Raw genomic sequence first — 19,247 nt, 5'->3', positions numbered from 1 at the left:
GCCAGGCTGTTGCTGTTGAGTGGCACCCAGGGTGTATGAAGGGGATAGATCTTGAAGCCTGGGTCAGGTGGCACGTGGGGTCACGCAAAATGGCTGTATTTGGAAGGGAGGAGCCCGCTTCCGGAGAGTTGTAGCGGGAGCTGCAGGGAGGTGCTATCACGAGCTAGAAACAGCGCGAGTCCCTGGCAGTTGGCACCTGTCAGCTACTTCCAAGCACTCGGCCTTCAGCCTGCCATTGTGCTTAATTGTTTCCCCTCCTGCTCCCCGCTATCCTTGCTTTGAGAGCTCTCCAAGCTGATCTGCAGATGCCCTTGGAGGCATCTGGTAGCTGAAACAAGATTAGCAAAGCAGAACTCCGTGTGCTCCAGCCAGGCCATCTGATCAGCAGCACTGCAAGGCAGCTGAGCCAGGAGAGCTGTGATGGTGTGGCCTTGACACTGCCACCGTCTTTCCAGTTCTGTAAAGCGAGACCCCAGAGGGTTGCAGGTTCCGCGTCAGTTGTAGCTGTGATGGGGCCTCTCCCAGGCAGGCAGGAGTCCATATTGGCCGGGGATGCTTGATGATGGTATGTATGAAAATAGTCACCTAAACTAAAAGGTTAGGCAGATTTGGATGGCTTTGCTCTGGCAGAACATTAAAAGAATGCAAGGGAAGGCAGAAGATAAAGGAAAGGCCAGCTGGGTTTTCGCAGATCCTGAGATTTAGTCACACTTGATTTTCTCTGGGTCTCATACCTTGGGTGCTGCCGTCACAAATTTTACCAACTTTACATGTTGTTGTTTTATAATGGAATTGTGAAAATTTAGGGCCTGTGCTTCCCCTCTGCCTTGCCCTGAGGACCAATTGCCACTGTCACAGCAAATGTGGTGTTTAGTTCTGAGGAGTGCACGGCCTCTGCAGGAGGAATTCCATGCTCCAGTCTCAGTTTCCAAAGCCCCAAGCACCAGATTTCCACAGACAAACAGTCGGCCGCTCTGCGTCTCATACGGTTCTTCTTTAGCATTGCCGTTTTTTCACCCGTGATGGGCTTTGGCATCCAAGCATCAAGTGGCCTTCAAAGTATTTGCTTGCATAACATGGATTTGTTGGGAAGGCAAGGAATAGGTTGGTGGGAAGTGTCAGAAAGAGAATGCAGAAGGTGCACTAGACTTAGTTGATGGAAGTGAGATAACAGCGATTATTATTATTATTATTATTATTATTATTATTATTATTATTATTATTTATACCCCAGCCACTCTGGGGCTTCCAACAGAATATTAAAATACAATAGTCTATTAAACATTAAAAGCTTCCCTAAACAGGGCTGCCTTCAGATGTCTTCTAAAAGCCTGATAGTTGTTTTTCTCTTTGACATCTGGTGGGAGGGCGGTCCACAGGGTGGGTGCCACTACTGAGAAAGCCCTCTGCCTGGTTCTCTGTAACTTGGCTTCTTGCAGCGAGGGAACCACCAGAAGGCCCTCGGCACTGGACCTCAGTGTCCAGGCAGAACGATGGAGGGGTGGAGATGCTCCTTCAGGTATATTTAAATCCAGGACAATGATATATATAGCAGTTAATGGAAATCTTGGCAAATTTTTCAATGTGGCCATTTCTGGAGCAGAATTCAGAAGTTCTGAAATAGCATTACTCACCCATCATTTCATTGGTTGGTTGGTTGGTTGGTTGATTTGTTTGTTTGTTTGTTTGTAGTATTTTTTTTCCATAAGAACCATCATCAACACAACATATCAACATTTATATAATACATTATAAAATTTCAAGCTTAAACAGAGCACAATTTGCTATTATTATTATTATGAAGGATTTTTTTTTGTCCTGCTGAAGACTCAGCATTACTAACTTAATATAACACTATCTGGATCATTCTTAGTGAAATACAAACTGAGGCGTTGCATTTGGCCACAACCACTGACTGATTTTTGCTGTATTCAACAAAACTGTTCCATCTTCTCCAAAAGCAGCTTTTGTCCCTTTGCTTCTGTTTCTGAATAACCAGAAATGGAACTCAAGGCAACTCACAAAAGTTAAAACAAACACAAATAAAACACAGAAAGTCTAGGAGTGTCCTTTCCTTCAACCCCACCAAACATGCCTGTGAGGGGGGTGGGACTGAGAGCATGGCCTTCCCAGAAGATCTCAGAGCCTGGGCAGGTTCATATGGGAGAATAATGTCCTTCAGATAGCCTGGGTATGTAAAGAGCTTTATAGGTCATAACCAGAACTTCAAATTGTGTCCGGAAACAGACCGGAAAACAGTGGAGCTGTTGTAAGAAGGGATTCATATGCTATCCCCAGCTAATAGTCTGGTTGCAGCTCTCTAGGCCAGCTGAAGGTTCCAAGCACTTTTCAAAGGCAGTTCCACATACAGCACATTACAGTATTCCAGATGTGGTGAAGCTAAGGTGTGTGTCACTGGGGCCAGATCAGAGAAATGCACTTGTGGCCACCACAGAGACCTGGGCACGCCCAAACTGCCTTCAAGGGGCATCCCCATCCATTATAGGCTAAGCCCTATTATTCCACCCTCTGACTGACCAAGAGCACCTCTGTCTTGCCTGGATCAAGTTTCAATTTGTTCACCCTCCTCCAGTCTGTTAGCTGATGACAGGCGTTGGTTTAGAACCAAGGCAGCTTCCTTGGATTTAGGTGGAAAGGTGAAATAGAGCTAGGTGTCATCAGCATACTGGTGCCACCCAACCCCAAGACCTCTACCAGCGGTTTCATGTAAATGTGAAATAACCTGGAGGACAGGACAGAACCCTGTGGCACTCCGCAGGCCAACGGCCAAGACATCAGACAGGAGTCCCTCGGCACCAACTTCTGGATTTGCTCACCCAGGAAGGCATGGAGCCACTGTACAACAGTGCTTTCAGGTCCCGTCCCAGCAAGGTGGATCAGACGAATACCATGGTTGGTGGTTTCGAAAGCCGCTGAGAAGTCCAGCTAAACCAACTGGGACACACTCCCCCTGTCCAATTTCTGGCATAAGTCATTCACCAAGGCGACCCCAAGCCATCTCTGTCCCAGAGCAGGCCTAAAACCATGTCGAAATGGATCTAGAAAATCCATCTCATCCAGAAACCTCTGGAGATGCGGTGCCAGCACATGCTTCACTACCTTGCCCAGAAATGGATTATTGGAAGGCAGTGGATAATTATCCAACATGGTGGGATTCCAATCCTGTTTTGAAACATCACATTCCCAGCAGATGGCGGGGATCACCTCTCATTTTGGCATTTCCAGCACATGGTGGAGTGATTTTTTATTAATCTTTTGTATCTAGACCAGATGGTTACATATATATATAAACTACTACTACTACTGAGTTTTAAAACTCATCGTTCTTTTGGGAGCTTTTGATAATGATGATGCTGCATTAGACGTATTAGTCGCCTTCTACCAAAGCCTCAAGGAGACTCGCAAGAAGATGAAGTTGCGACCCAGGAGGACTCCCCTCTGAGCGCCTGGGGGCCCCAGTCCTGCCACTCACCACCTGGCCTAGGGCAGGGCCTGATGGGCTCCATAAAGGACTGTTGCCGCTGCTGCTGGGCAGAGAGGGCTCCGTTTTTGGTTTTTGTTTAAATTGCTGTTATTTTTTACCTATGTCATTTTAAACTGTGATATTAATGCTGTATTCTTAGTTTTTGATTTTGATTTATGTGGAAATTGTTTTCCATTTGGTTGTGTATTTTTTTGGATGTGGTTTATTTATTGTTTATGACTTTTGTAATTATGTAAATCTTGTCATGTTGTAAGCCGCCTTGAGCATTGTTTTTAACTGTGGAAAGGCAGCATACAAATAAAATGATGATGATGATGATGATGTTGATGATGAGATCAATGCAAACCATCAAGAGCCGCCGCATGTTGGACCACCCTAGTCTAGATGAATTCATGGATGAGAAGGCTCCCCACCACTGCTACCCATGCTAGCTAAGTGGAACCTCCATGTTCAAAGGCAATGTACAGCTCTGGATACCCAATGCACAAACGCCATCACCTCCACACCCTGCTTGTAAGCATGGAAGAGGCACCTGTCAGAAGATGAGAGCCAGGATGGGACAGACCTGGTGTGGTCCTGCATGAGATTGGATCTTGGAGGTCCTGGATGAAGTTTGTGATGTGAAGGGGTGGAAGTTCTCCAGACAGCTGAATGTTGGAAGACTAGGGACAGACAAAAGAAAGTTCTTCATGCCAGCGGAGTTAAATGATGGAACCTGCTCCCACAGGAGGCAGTGATGACCACCAACTTGGATGGCGTTAAAAGAGGATTGGAAAAATTCATGAAGGAGAACAAGGCTGTCGGTGGCTACTAGTCACGGTGACTATGCTCTGCTTCCACTGTGTGGAAGGAGATGAAGCCTTCACGTTGTGATTTGGGTATAGATCCGTCCAAGACTCTTGTTTCTTAAGGCTATTGCATTTTAGGATGCCCCCCACCACCACCTATCAGCCAGAATCTCTTCTGAATCGATCAATAGGGCGTTCTGCTTACATATGGAGCTAACAGCTTTTTATATGGATGACAAAGTTGTCACAACTGGTTAATAAGAAACCACAGGGAACTAGCTTTACAGGAGAAATGCAGGGAAATCATCCTTGCTGAAGTGAAAACCTTTGACATGACATGCTCTGTTCCTTCACCTACTCTCCCACCTTCATGCCAACTTTCTTTTTACACACTAAGAGAGATTATAAGAATATAAGAGCCTGAATGTGCTCCACACTATTACAGGGCCAGATCCTTGCAGACCCCAGGCCCTTACGTTCTGCACCCACAACTATCACTGGCAGTAATGCTTCTGAATGCCAGTTCCTGGGAACCACAGGAGGGAAGAGTGCTCTTGTGCTCAGGGTCAGCTTCCCAGAAGAGGCATTTGGTTGGCTACTGTGAGAACGGGATGCTGAACTAGATGGTCCCCCTTTGGCCAGATCCTGCAAGCTCTTCTTATGTTCTCAAGACCATCCATTGGGCCAAAGGGCTTCCCCCCGCCCTCCCCTCAAAGGGATCATCTCCATCTCAGCCCTTGGTGACGTCGAATGTTCAGGGAACTCTCTTGTCACGCACGGCGTTGTCTGCTCTTTTGCACAGTGTTGTGTTTGACAACTGAATTTCCGCCTTCCATGTTGCACTTCCGCGCATCGAAAGCCGAGCTCGCACCTCCAGCAAATGCTGCTGCGTGTCAGTCATCCGTAATCACTGTGTTCTTGTTTTCTCCTAATTATTCAAAGCACAGACCTGAAACAGCCAACGGAATTCTTAAGTCTGTAATCTTGGTGATTATAGAATATTTAAAGGGTGGGGGTTGACCACTAACAGCAAAAGCTTTCATTTATGTATCAAAGCAAGCAGAGCCTCATCATTGCCTGGTCAAGGAGCTCCACCGTGTGGCTAGCAATAAGAATGAATCTCTCTTTTTTTTTTTTCCCGCTATAAAATTGGGGCTGGGGGAGGAGTTGTTTCAGCACATTTTCACCCAGCGAACATTCGTTCTCTCTTGATTTGTTTGTGGGGAGGGGAGAAGATGTTGCAAGGATTATCCCACATTTTCCTGTCCCTTTCCTTATCACATTTGTGTGGAGCGGATGGGGGAGCGGATCTGTTGCTCAAAGTCTCCTACTTGACAGCCGCCTGAATTTGCTAATAGGCAATTGAATCCTACCCTGAAAATAATGACTGTCTGCAAGTGCCCCGAGCCTACCAAATCAGGATTTATTATCTGCACGGGGCATTCAAGGCTTGAAAACTGTTCCGGCTTCAATTTCTTTCTAATCACCGTGGAACCCTGGCATGGGCCACAATGCTCATTTGTATTACAAATGCCTCTTTTGTTTATCTCCCTCCCTCCCTCTGGGTCTTCTGTATTGGCAGCACTCGGGTATTTGTATAAATAGCAGGGATAGGGATGCTTAGCAAAGAGCTGTCAGGGATCAAGCCGCCACAGGCAGATCTTCCCGGTCAGGTCACGCATTCAGCAACATGCCCTGTGGTGTTGCAAAATCCAGGGAAGTGCCAGTGTTTGTGAACTGTAGTTTAGAGAAAAGGTGAGTAAGAAGTTGCGTGATATTTATTTATTGATGTTATTGTTTATTTCATAAAATTTATACACCCGCTTGATTGGAAAAAGAAACCGACAGCAACCTCAAAGCAGTTTACAAAAAGACAAAACAAGAAAGCCAAGAAGAAGAAATCACAACCATACTTTAAAACATGCAAAAATTAAAATACTAAAATGTATTAAAAATGACCTCAACTTTCTAAGTATCTGGGTATGCTTGTCCAAACAAGAATAGTTTACAGCAGGCACTGGAAGAGTATAGTGAAGGCAAGTGCTTGCTCTCAATAGGCAGGGAGTTCCAAAGTTCAGGTGTTGCCACACTCAACGATCAAGTTTTTACAAATGTGGAACAGGTATTGTGTAGCACCTGTAATGGTGCCAATTCCTCTCTCTCCTTCTTCCTGTTGAGACAGCTGGTTGGCCACTGTGAGAACAAGAAGCTGGAGGAAGAGGAGGCAGAGATGGGCCCCCTGTGGTCGGATCCTGATCCAGCTGCTGCTGCTGCTTCAGGACACTTCTTGTTCTTAGGTGTGATGCTGATGCTGGGAATCAAAAGCAACCAGCAGCTAATAACACTTGATTTTTTTTTGAAAACCGTTTGTTTATTTCCCCTCCCCATTTATATGCCGCCTTTCTGCCCACTTTGAAATAGAGGGAAAGTGCTCCTTGTTGAGACGTTTGCTTTATAATTTGCTCTTTTAATTCGAGAGCCAACTCAAAGAACCATTTTGTGATGGGGCAGCCTATAAATAACAGGCAAACCGGCCGTTAGGCAGGCAGGCAGGGGTGGCCTCTCTTTTTCTCGGAGATGCTTTGCAGGCAGAGCCTGCCTTTCCGGTTTGGAAGCGGGGAGAGGTGTCCCAGGTGTGCCACAGCCAAGCTGGTGCTCTGCTTTTGCTGATGTCGAGCTTGTGGGTTTGTGGAAAGCCATAAAGGGGCCTTGCAATGGGCACCAGAGGAGGAGGAGGAGAGAGGAATTAATGGCTCCTGCCGCAGGAGTCATAAATGAGCCGTGTGGCAGCCGCTCAGCACTTCCACCAGTTTGTGTACCTGGTATAGAGATTCAGGAGAGAGCACCAAACTAGGAGGGGAGCTTCTGCACACACACACACACACACACACACACAACCCCCTGTTTGCCAGCTCAGGAACAACTGAGCAAGGCATCTGATGTGCTGGAGAGTAAGGAGGACCAGGTGTGGTGTGGACATCACCACTGCCCGCTGCTCCCCTGTGGCCCATCACTGAGAAACTGTGACTCTGGGATTGTAGTCCTAGGCCCACCTACTTAGGAGTAAACCCCAGTGAGCTCAGTGTCATGTTCTCCAGAATATAATTGTTTAGATGACTCAGAAGTAAATAACAAAACAGGCATCCCCAGCCAAACCACAAGAAACACCTCTGTTTCTGCAGCTCACCAATGCCACTACACACAATATGCACACACACACACACACACACACACACACACACACCTTCCTGACCAAGCCTATTTCTCCAGAGCAGCTCTCCCCAGCCTGGTGTGCTCAAACTCTTTTGGACTACAACTCCCATGATCCCCAGAGGACACATGCCAATTGGGGCTGATGGGAGTTGTAGTCCGAAAAGCCGGGGGGGGGGGGACCAGGTTGGCAAAGGTTGTGCCAAAGGGACTCTAGTTTCCCATCTGGGAAACAGCCCTCTGGAGTAACCCTCAAAGCGCCGTGTCTCCAAAGCGAGGACAAATTGTTTCCAACACTTTAATATGCTTGGAAAATTACAACCAGAAAAGGCTGGGTTGGGCCTGCAGTGCAAATCAGCTGAGAAACTCTAATAAGGAGTAGGGGCTGCTTGAGTTTTTCACTCTCCTTGGTCCTGAAAGTAGAACTTTTAAATACAGGCATCTCCCCCACTTACGTGGGGTTTTGTTTCCGGGTGCCGTGTGTTTAAGTGAAAGCGTGCAGAGTAGGGAACACCATCTAAAAAAACTGTCAACGCCCTTTAAAACTCTGGAAACCCTCGAAAAAACCCTTTTAAAAACCAGCAGCACTTACCAGACTGGCCTGAATGGTGGCAATAGTGACTGTCTTCCTCATTGCTGGAGGAGAATGTGGAAACAAGGTGGGTAGACCAGTCCCCCCCCGTAAGCGCCTGGCTGTGATTCGGAGGTAGACCAATACCCTGCAGTGCTTGGCTGTGGCCAACTTCCCTCTCTTTTTGCCGCGTTTTTGCGGTTTTCCTGCTCTTTTTCTGGCCGTTTTTTGCCTTTTTCACACCTCTTTGCAGTTTAAGTCAATTTACTTCATTGTTTCTCAGCGCGTGTACGCAGTCGTGTGCGGGTCGAATGCGCATAAATAGAGAGAGGCCTATAAATGTAAGGAAACGGCAAGCTTCTAGTTCTTCTACTATCCCATAACATTCATGGTGTCTTTTCTGCACTATCAGGCCCTTTTTTTTGGAATTTACTGTTTAATAACTGCAGCCCCTTCCGGAGATGGACCTGGCATTCCACCAGAGGCTTGTTTCTCTCTCTCTCTCTCTCCCTCTCTGCCTCTGACGCTCAAAATATCTGCACGTTATGGAAGCCTTCTTCCTGCAAAGTGCAGCCTATTCCCATTGTTTTTAGTGCATTCTCCCCTAACGCAAACCTTTTGTAGATAGATCGATAGTTATTTGTGTGCCCTTTTTGGAGACCAGAACTATATCCCACACTCAAGAAGTGTGTAATCCAAGGGATCGTTTCATTCCAAGCAGGTCAAATTGGGTCAGTCCACGGCGATAAATGTATAGGATGACTTTCTTCCACCAGTTACTTGCTCAGAGCTCCTTGATTAACCCTGGCGAAGCCGAGTGCTTTCAGCTAGGCACCGCATGGCTCAGAAGGGGCAATCTCTTTAGGCACTTGGTTCGGGAGACTAACGTGATGCAGTTATAGCCGCAGGCCCCAGACCTTCGCAAAGAGGCAGATACATTTCTAATTGCCTTTTTTGTAGTTAAAAGAAAATGCTCTGCCTTGCTTGACCCGCAGCTGCAATTAAGGAGCAAATGACAGACTTCACCGGGTTTCTAAGGAGATGCCGGAATGAGCAGCAATTGCTGGAAAAGAAAGGATTGCAAAGGGAACCCCAAACAGGGACATTGTTTCGAGTCTGCTCGCTCAGCAACGCACATCCAGGTGGGTTTTCACAACCCACAAAAGGGTGGGAGACTATTGTGTAAGTGTTCGGAGGTATGAAAAGAGAAATCTAATTAAAGTTTAATCCAGTTGAGAAAAACCAGGAGTGATCCCTTTATTTCTGTCAATTAAAACTTGTGGGGAGTCAGGAATGAAAAGGCACATGCTACTTTTTCAAATGGGCAGTCGCCAAGGAGACCCCGGCTGTTGTGTGTCCACAGTTAGGGTCTTTGGAGACAGGGTAGTATTTTTTTTTTCTCTTGGAAATGTAAGAACACAGGAGAAATGGAGGGAGCTGCCTTATACTGAGACCAGCAGCCCATCCAACTTCAGATGAGCAGTGGCTGCATAGGATTACGAACAGGAGTTTCTCCCCAGCCCTCCCTGAGAGGGAATGCCAGGGGATGAGCCTGGGACCTTTTCATGCAAAACTCGTACTGTAGTCTACAGCTGAGCTGTGGCCCTGCTTCTCACATGTGTGGTTTTATATTTTCATGGAAGTCATAAAGACAGGAATGGCTACATAAGGGTCATGGGGTAAGCCACAAAGTCCTGGTTTTAAGTAAGCCCTTATTTTGTTTTGTTTTATTTCCAAATAGTTGTAACCAGGTCTGTATTGGCTATTTTCAATCCCAGAGCAAGGAACAATGAGAACAATATTATCTCAGCATCAGCCCCAGAGATGATGAAAAAATGCTACCCTACTTTACAGGGCTGTTGTGGATGTTACTGCAGTCATATATGTGTGTAGCACAGAAATGCGTTTCTCCCCAGCTGATATCTTATGCCCTTTTAAAATGTGGTTGTGAGGTTTTTTGGGGTAGGGGGGAATATTGGGTTGTTGTTTTTAGTTTGAAGATATATTTTGTGGTTTTCTATTTTGTGGGTGTGTGGTTTGTGAGAGACGGAGGCAGAGTTGTATGCATGGCTGTGCATAGGTGAAATGGATCTGTTTGAAAGATGATGATGATGATGATGATACCCCGCCCATCTGGTTGGGTTTCCCCAGCCACTCTGTGCTGCTCCCAACAGAATATTAAAAACACGACAAAACATCAAACATTAAAAACTTCCCTAAACAGGACTGCCTTCAGATAGATGCCTTTATGTCTGGTCTATATGTGTGTGCATGAGAGAGTATGTGTGTGGTGCAGCTGCATTGTATATTATTATTATTATTATTATTATTATTATTATTATTATTATTATTATTATTATACTGCCCTATACCCGGAGGTCTCAGGGCGGTTCACAGAACAAAATCAAAATATAAGGCGACAAAATAAATAATCAAAATAAACACGACAACCCAATAACCAACCCACCCACCCCTCCTAAAAAAAACATTTTAAAAGTGCATAGGATGTCAATCAAATCAACCAAAGGCCTGGTTAAAAGGGAACGTTTTTGCCTGGTGCCTAAAGGTGTATAATGAAGGCGCCAGGCGGACTTCCCTGGGGAGAACATTCCACAGATGGGAAGCCACTGCAGAAAAGGCCCGTTCTTGTGTTGTCACCCTCCAGACCCTCAAGGAGGATGCACACAAAGAAGGGCCTCAGAATATGATTTCGGGGTCCAGGTAGGTTCATATGGAAAGAGGCAGTCCTGAGTCGTTTAAAGCTTTCTAGGTCAAACCCAGCACTTTGGGGGGTTTTTAAACATTTTTAATTTTATTGAAGAAATTTTAGCATAATCAAACATTCAAATTACATTTTTCAATTTCAACTAACCCCCCCCCCCGACTTCCGACTTCCCTTCCTGGTTTATAGAATATCTGTTTCTTCTGCTTATAATTTTGTATTCCTTATATATTAAAATTAAGGTTGTATCATTTATCTATTCTTCTCACTTTTACCTCATAATGATACTTTCTGTTTGTATTTGTCCATTGTAAGTGTATTACTCGAATCCTGCCAGTGAGTTCCTTTCAGTGCGTTGTTTCTGTATATACATCGTAAAAGGTTCCCAATCTTTTTTAAAGTTGTTATTGTCCTTGTCTTTAAGTCAGTTAGCTTCGCCATTTCAGCGTATTCCATCAACTCTCCTTGCCAATGTTCTTTCGTTGGTATTTCGTAGCTTTTCCATCTTTGGGATAGTAAAATTCTGGCTGGGTTTGTTTTGTTTTTTTTGCAAACCCAGCACTTTGAATTGGGCCCAGAAACTAATTGGTAGATAGTGCAGTCAGACCAGGATCAGTGTAATATGTTCTGGTGAGCAAACTGGCTGCTGAATTCTGCACTAGCGGAAGTTTCCGAACCGTCTTCAGAGGCAGCCCTATGTATAACGCATTGCAGTAATCTAACCTTGAGATTACCAGAGCATAGACAACAGTAGTTAGGCTATCCCTGTCCAGATAGGGGCATAGCTGGGCCACCAGCCGAAGGTGACACTCCGAGCCACTGAGGCCACCTGAGCCTCGAGTGATAGGAAAGGATCCAGGGGTATGCTTTCGTTTCACTATTTATTCACCTCTCTACCCAAACTCCAATGAGATCTGGTGTGCTTTCCAAGCAGTTTTGATCTTCCAGCCTTTCCGGGAGGGAGGTGGCAATGGGCTGTTTTATTAACCTTCCCTTCATAATGCTCTCTCCCCCACCCCACCCCTTCCCACTGATTCATTATGTGTCAGGAAGCCGAGCGTGACATGTTAAAAGCCATCTTGATAGTATTTTATATTCAGTGCTAACAACTCACTGGCTCAGAGGAGGTTTTCTTTAAAAAGCGGGGGGGGGGGGAGTTGCGCTGCGCAAGGAAAGCGAGACAATCTGCATATTGGATGTGCCAAGACAGTCGGTAATTTACATTAAGCATCCTGAAATTCTCTCCTTGCAATCTGTCACCCTTCAGTGGGTTTTCATCGTATAACCTTCACAACAGAAGGGGGAGCAGCAGCAGAAAAAGAAGCTCATTTGGAGGAGAAGGAGCAGCAGCCTAGCTTGGTGACCCAATGAGGGAAAGGTGGGGCATGGGTACAGGATTTGTGGCCAAAAAGCAAGCAGAGTTGAAGGCCAGCATTGTTCTTCAGAGAGCTGGGGATGATCCAGCGGAGGGTCCTCTCTCTATTCTGTACAGACTCAGAGCCAAATTGAAGAGGCCTTGCAAGTCCCCCATCACCTCACAAAACACCACCGTACCTTCTTGAGGAGCAAAAAACGGTCCCTTCCAACTTTACGATTCCGTCAGCAGCAGAACTGTACGTCCACTGCAAGGGAAACATAGCTCTGGAATCTGTGACGTCACACTTTGCACCCAGCCCAGAAGCTATCATAAGCCCAAGGATTCCAGAGCCCCTGCAAAGTTATGGCGGAGGTGGTGGTCCCCCAAGGTCAGCCATTGATTAAACATTGGCTCTGATCTGCTTGCACACAGGCTATGCAAAGCTTAGTTCCACCTAAAAGACTGGCAGACTAACCCCAAAGGCTAGAAGCAAAGACAGATTTCACAGATGTGTTTGAAGGTCGGGTGTGGTGCCTACTGGCTAGTGCATATGATGTCATGACTGGAGCCTAATGCTGAAGAGTCTTTAAAAAATTGCTTCCTTTTTTTATCTGTTCTTCTGCTGTCTGCCCATCTACAGCTCCTTCTCTCCTGCCACTTCAGTATCATCTTCTTTTCTCTCAAAACATACCTTCTCTTTCCGGGACTTCCTTCCTTTCTGGCCCAACACCTAATATGCCCCAGGTGAAGACAGATAGTTTTCCTCCTCAATTGCAAGTCTCTGCCTCTTGCCTGTTTATCTAAGCAGGGCTGCAGCTAAAACAAGGGAGGCATCTGAAATTCTCCTTGTTTTGGTTCCAAAGTTGAACTGAAGGACTCTGTAGATCCCTTTTTTATTTTCAGGTGGTGCACAAAGGGACATGCATGCACACTTCACCACAGTCTTCAATGCATCACACACACACCTTTGCATTACTGACATGAAAACCTTGCACAAGAGCAGCTTCAGTGTGACCTGATTGCACCAAGACGCTCTTTGGGCAGAGGTTGTGTCTCTGCACTTGTGTGCATGGCTGAAACGCAGCAAAACTCACCTGCAGGAAACCATGCGCACATTCATGCCAAGAGCGCTTTTGCAGGGTGGGGGGCACAGAAGAAAAAGAAAAAAAGAATTATCCCTGCACATATTTCCATAGGTTGGTACACAGAGGGGTGGGAGAAATGCAAAGAAGCTGAAGGGAGTTGAATCTTTGGCAAAGGGTGTACACTCCTGTCCTGGGATTTATTTTAGGAGTTATTCCAGCAAAGGAGGAGTGGGAAGCAGGGCAAAGCCCCATAGATAAGCATGGAAGGGAGAAAGGGGCATCCTCTCATTCCCAACTCTAATCACCCCAATGGGAAATGAGGTGACGAAGCACGTGGTTCCACATAGTCTGTCCCCAACCAAAGATCCTCCAGAGCAAAGGATTTGCCAGGACAATTGCTGGTCGTTGGCTGCTGCTGCTTCCACCTCACACCTTCCCTTTCTCTCTCTCTCTCTTTCCACAGTTCACGGCATCAAGTGGACATGCAGCAATGGGAACAGCAGTTCGGGCTTCTCTGTGGAGCAGCTGGTGCAGCAGATCCTGGACAGCCACCAGACCAAACCGCAGCCTCGGACGCACAATTGCCTCTGCACTGGCAACTTGGGTGAGGAGCAGGAGCTTGCAGGGCCCAAAGTGGAGCAAAAACGTTCTGCACTCTCCCAGTTTTGGAATGCCACAGAGTGCTGGATTTGTGGGAGGGCTAGGAAGGTCCTCTGCCTGAATAACTTGAAGAGCCACTGCCAGTCCATGTATGGACTGACATGGATGGACCAATGCTCTGACTCTGTATAAGACAGCTTCCTGTGCTCAGGGCCAGCCCACTCCTGAGATAAAGTGAAGCAACTGCCTCAGGTGCCAGAATCCACAGGAGCAGCAGTTTCTGGTGTAGCCCATTATTCCCTCTTTGTTCCTGATGTCAAGCTTCACTTTCTCCTTCTTCCCTGGTGGAGAGGGGAACACCATTTTGTAGTTCATTTCAAGTGTCAAAATGTATTGGGCCAGTCCTGCCTGTGCTCCCCATGTCCTTATGGGGCAGGAGGGTTGAAGGGCTCTTAGCCATAATACCTTAAGCAGGAACCTACATTAGAGAGATGGCAGACATTAGAGGTGGACAGATCAGCCGATTTCTAGGCTACTTGGGGAGGTAACTTCCAGTTCGCCCCTTTACTGAGCATTCAGCCTGATTTGCTGGTGGGGAGGTCACATTATTTTGTCAAAGGAAGTATTATCCTTCGCTTCCCAGCGTATTTGCTGGTCATTTTCCTTAGTGCAAAAAGTCCAGTCTTTTGAGGAAACAGGTCTGTGCAAGAGCTGGAAAATGACTATAATTGCACAGCCTGCACTTGCCAGGATACGACTGAATCCTCACCCCACCAATAAAAGGGGACATTCTGTATGTGCCCCAAATTTCAGACATACCTTCTGTCCTGTTTCTTCTTCAGACTACAAACCTCTTTTAAATAACCACACAAAGAATTGCATTATTTTTGCATATTTTATCTTAAAATATGTGTTTTGTACACATTTTATTCTAAAATGCTTACTTTTGAATGCATTTTAACCTAAACTATGAATCCTCTTTATGATTTTCAGATTTATACATTTCAATAATTTTACAGACATTTTAACATTTCAAAACTTGTCTTCCTTCCCCTTCTTTCTGTGGTTCCTTAAATTCTTTTAATTTATACTCTCCTCCCTCTTGTTTTAATAAATGTCTATAAGTTATCCACCCTTCTATCATATTCTTTTTCTTTACTGCTATAGCTTCCAACGGTGAGAGCCAAAGTGGTGTTTTTACCTCTAATAAATGTTTGTATTCATCCCGTACTCTATACAAATTTTTCCTAATTATATGATCTGTAAATCCTTTATGTACTTTCACCTCTTCATATCATAAATAAGCATGCCAACCAAAAATATCATGACCTCCTAAGTCTAGAATATGTGAATTCTCTAATGCCATCTATTCATTCAACCAACAAAGACAGGATGCCTCGTAGTATAGTCTCATGTCAAAATCAATTGAAAGCTGAGTTCCTTCTGGCCCACGTCTTATTCCAAGAGGCACAAATCCAGCTGTAGGCAAAACATGTTCAGGCTGAAGCTCTGAATCCCCCAATAGGTTGATCCTTTCATGGTGCTTTTGCCCATCTTCATCTTGCTCTAAGGCTGACAGCTGTAGAAAGCTCCAGCTCTTCAGTCCCAGCCACCCCTCTGCATTAGAAAGTAATAGAGAGAAACCTCTGGCATAAGGACCAGCTGGCTTGTGTTCCAGTCCACTATTAACCTTCTGTTTCTGCTTGGGACAGGCGCAGGTAGCAGTGTGCACCACAAGTGCAACAGTGCCAAACACCGCATCATCTCACCAAAGGTCGAGCCGAGGTCAGGCGGGTACAGCGCCCACTCCGAGGTGCAGAACAACGATGTCTCCGAAGGGAAGAACGAGCACAGCCATGGCAAGTCGTCCAGCCGGGAGAAAAGGAATGGCAAAGTGGCCAAGCCGGTCCTGCTGCATCAGAACAGCACAGAGGTCTCCTCGACCAATCAGGTGGAAGTCCCCGACACCACGCAGAACTCCCCCGTGTCCATCAGCAGTGGGTTGAACAGTGACCCTGATGTGGCGGACAGCCCGGCTGTCACCGGGGTCTCCAGCATGGCCGTTGCCTCAGTGATGGGCAACCTGTCGCAAAGCGCCACGGTCTTCATGTCGGATGTGACCAGCGAGGCCGTCTACACAATGTCACCCACTGCGGGTCCCAATCAGCACCTCCTGTCCTCGGATGCAGCTGCCCAAGGGCTGGTCCTGGCCGTGAGCTCGGATGGCCACAAGTTTACCTTCCCCACCGCCAGCAGCTCAGAGGGCCTGTCCATGCTGCCCGCCAGCGTCTCCGAAGAGCTGGTGCTCTCCACCACTCTCGACAGTGGCCGGAAGATCCCAGAAACCACTATGAATTTCGACCCGGACTGCTTCCTTAACAATCCCAAGCAGGGGCAGACGTATGGAGGAGGAGGCCCCAAGGCAGATTGCCTGGGCCCCAACATCAGGCAGTCACCCACGACAGAGCGCGGGTTCAACTTCAGCGCAGCCCTCACCAAGGAGATTAAGACGGAGGACACGTCCTTTGAGCAACAGATGTCGAAAGAAGCATTCTCCTCCTCTTCCTCGTCCAACTCGCTCACCCTTACGACCGGTTCCAGTTTGCTTCCGTCCGGCGGAGGCCTCAGCCCCAGTACCACCTTGGAACAAATGGACTTTAGCGCAATCGATTCCAACAAGGATTACTCCTCTGGTTTCAACCAAGCGGTCCAGAGCCCTCACGTCCACCAGACCCCTTCCCCCAGTTTCTTCCTGCAGGATGCCAGCAAACCTCTGCCTCTGGAGCAAAACAGCCACAACAACCTGAACGATGCAAGCAGTTCCTTTGTCAACCCTTTAGGGCTCCCCAACGTGAAGACGGAGGCTTCCTCCCAGAGCACCTCCAACTGCAACGGCACGGTGGAAGCTCGCATCGAGTCCACCTCTTCGCTCCAGCTCATGCAGTTCCAGGCAAACTTCCAGGCTATGTCGGCTGAAGGCGAGGTCCCAATGGAGACCTCACCGCAGGCAGATGGGAACGAGAACCTGCTGAAGACGGGGGAGCTCCAGGCCTGTGGTGGGACAGAGCACTACATGCAGCCCGAGACCAACGGGGGCAACTTGCGGAATGGGAACAGCCTTCCCATCCTCCAAGCGAACATGGTGCAAGGCCTCTACCCAGTAGCCCACCCGGGTTTGAACAACTCCTCCAACATGGAGCTGAGCTTGGACCACTTTGACATCTCCTTTAGCAACCAGTTCTCTGACCTGATCAATGATTTCATCTCTGTGGAAGGTGGGAGCAACACCATCTACGGGCACCAGCTGGTATCAGGCGAGAGCAGTGGGCTGTCCCAGCCGGAGGACGCCAACCGGGCCTCCTACAGCCAGGCAGAGATGTGTATCCCCTGCTGCAGCCCCCAGCAAGCCAGCCTGCACCTCAGCAGCAGCACAGAGAATGGGGCAAGCACTCTGGCCTACATGCACGTGACTGAGGTGGTGTCGGCGGCGGCGGCAGCTGCCGCTGCTGCTCAGGGCACCCTGGGCATGCTCCAGCAGAGCGGGCGCCTTTTCATGGTGACGGATTACTCGCCAGAGTGGTCTTATCCAGAGGTGAGCTGTTTGGCTTTTCAGCCCTTGCTGGGTTTTGGCAGTACTATTTTTCTAGAAAAAGAGGTGCAGGAACTCACCATGATGAACACCTCCCTTGTTCTCTTAGAATGGCAATGGCGCCCACCTGAGAGATGCCAGAACTGACTTCCAGTGAGTTGCGGCTGGGGGGGTGGAGTGGAGCCCTGGGTTTTGGAAATGAGATAATTTGGTCTGCCAAAGAGGGGAGGGCCCCACCTCTCTACCTGACTGTCCCATCTGTGCTCCAGGGAAGTTGGAAAGGAAGAAAAACTGAAACCACAGCATGCAAGAGAGAGGGAGCTTCTGCTGTTAGAGGTTGTATGCCTCTGAATGCCAGTCCTGGGAGCCAAAAGTAGGGAGGGTGCTGCTGCTGCTGCTGCTGCTGCTGCTGTCCTCGTGTCCTGCTTGTGGGCTTCCCAGAAGAAACATCTGGTTGACTACTGCAAGAACAGAATTCTGGGCTCGTTGGGTCCTTAAGACCTGATCGAGCTGCTGCTGGGCTCCTCTGGTGCTCCTATATTCTCCTTTCCAATAGGCATTACAGTCTCTCATTCCCACCAAGGCCTCTGTCCTTCCCTGTTTTAGGCTGAGCAAAGATGGGAGAGAGAGGTTGGGGTTATTGGGAGTAGGTAGGTGAGTGACACAGTTTCCAGCTTCAGCCTAGAAATATTTTGAACCGGCCTTCTGTGTTACCTTTCTCTAACTGCATGCCAAGACTCCCAGGTTGGACACTAAATGTGCACTGGCCAAGGTGCTGCAACCAGACCTTCTCACAGCATCCACACTTTTAACTCTTTAGAGAAGTAGATTTGAAAAGTATTGACAATGTGTTTGTCGAGGGCCTCCCAATCCAACCTGGTAAAATTGCTTTTTTGAAAAGTGTTTCCTGCCTTTCTGCCACTGGGGGTCAGCACAAGAGAAGCATATTTCGGATTCTCCAGGTTTTTAGATCTCCTGCCCAAATGTGGCATTTCCTCCTCATCAGAAACCAATGCAGGGCGGCTCTGCAGCCAGAAGATGCTTCTTGTCCTACGGCAGTGTTTTTCAACCTTTTTTGGGCAAGGGCACACTTGTTTTATGAAAAAAATCACGAGGCACACCACCATTAGAAAATGTTAAAAAAATTAACTCTGTGCCTATATTGACTATATATAAAGTAATTCTCTTGAATAGGAATCAAATAAACACAATTTTTCCCACGGCACACCAGGCAAAATCTCGCGGCACACTAGTGTGCCGCGGAACAGTGGTTGAAAAACACTGTCCTACGGTACTTGCTTGGACAGAGGCAGCAGTGGAACAGAGGCCTCTCCTTCCCCCAGCCCACATTTGATTCTCTCTCCCGGGCAACTTAGGCTAAAACAAGTCCTCCCTTCAAAGTCAAGGGTCACACGCATCAGTTTTCTTTGCAGAATAAGCAGCAGCTGCAGGAAGCTACCGTGGCTTTCCCCACAGAGCCATTTCTCACTGAAAATGCCCATAGCAGGAAATATTGTATCTTTTCCTCATGGTGAGTCGGGGCACAATATTGATCTGAAAAAAGAGGCAGAGGGAGAGTGGGTTAAGATGACCCTCCCCTGCTGCTGCTGCTCCTCCAGGCTCTTTTACATTTTTTGCAAAATCAGGAGACTGTGATCCACTTCTCTCTTGTACTCTCTAGCTGGGCCCTGAGAATCTCAGCCTGACTCAGGAGCTGCAGGCGAGCGGAGAGGGGCCTTTTCAGCAGCGGCTCCCTTCTTCTGGAAGGGCTTTGGAAAGGAAGTCTGAATGTCTCTCTCCTGTGTTGTGGTTCCAGTGTT

The 19,247-nt window shown here is 47.4% G+C and overlaps 1 protein-coding gene across 4 annotated transcripts in view; it reads left to right on the top strand.

Moving 5' to 3' along the window:
• The window catches only part of CAMTA1 (calmodulin binding transcription activator 1), a 653,161-nt gene that overhangs the window by 592,760 nt on the left and 41,154 nt on the right, over window positions 1–19,247 (top strand). For all 4 annotated transcript variants that reach the window (XM_033156533.1, XM_033156534.1, XM_033156531.1 and 1 more), the window contains exons 7-8: window positions 13,702–13,842; window positions 15,551–17,430. In XM_033156533.1, coding sequence (XP_033012424.1) covers window positions 13,702–13,842; window positions 15,551–17,430 — 2,021 coding nt within the window. The remainder of the gene's footprint in view (window positions 1–13,701; window positions 13,843–15,550; window positions 17,431–19,247) is intronic.

Source organism: Lacerta agilis, chromosome 8 (genome assembly GCF_009819535.1).
Source record: "Lacerta agilis isolate rLacAgi1 chromosome 8, rLacAgi1.pri, whole genome shotgun sequence".
NCBI classification, from domain to species: Eukaryota; Metazoa; Chordata; class Lepidosauria; order Squamata; family Lacertidae; genus Lacerta; species Lacerta agilis.
This window is presented reverse-complemented; position numbering and strand designations above follow the sequence as displayed.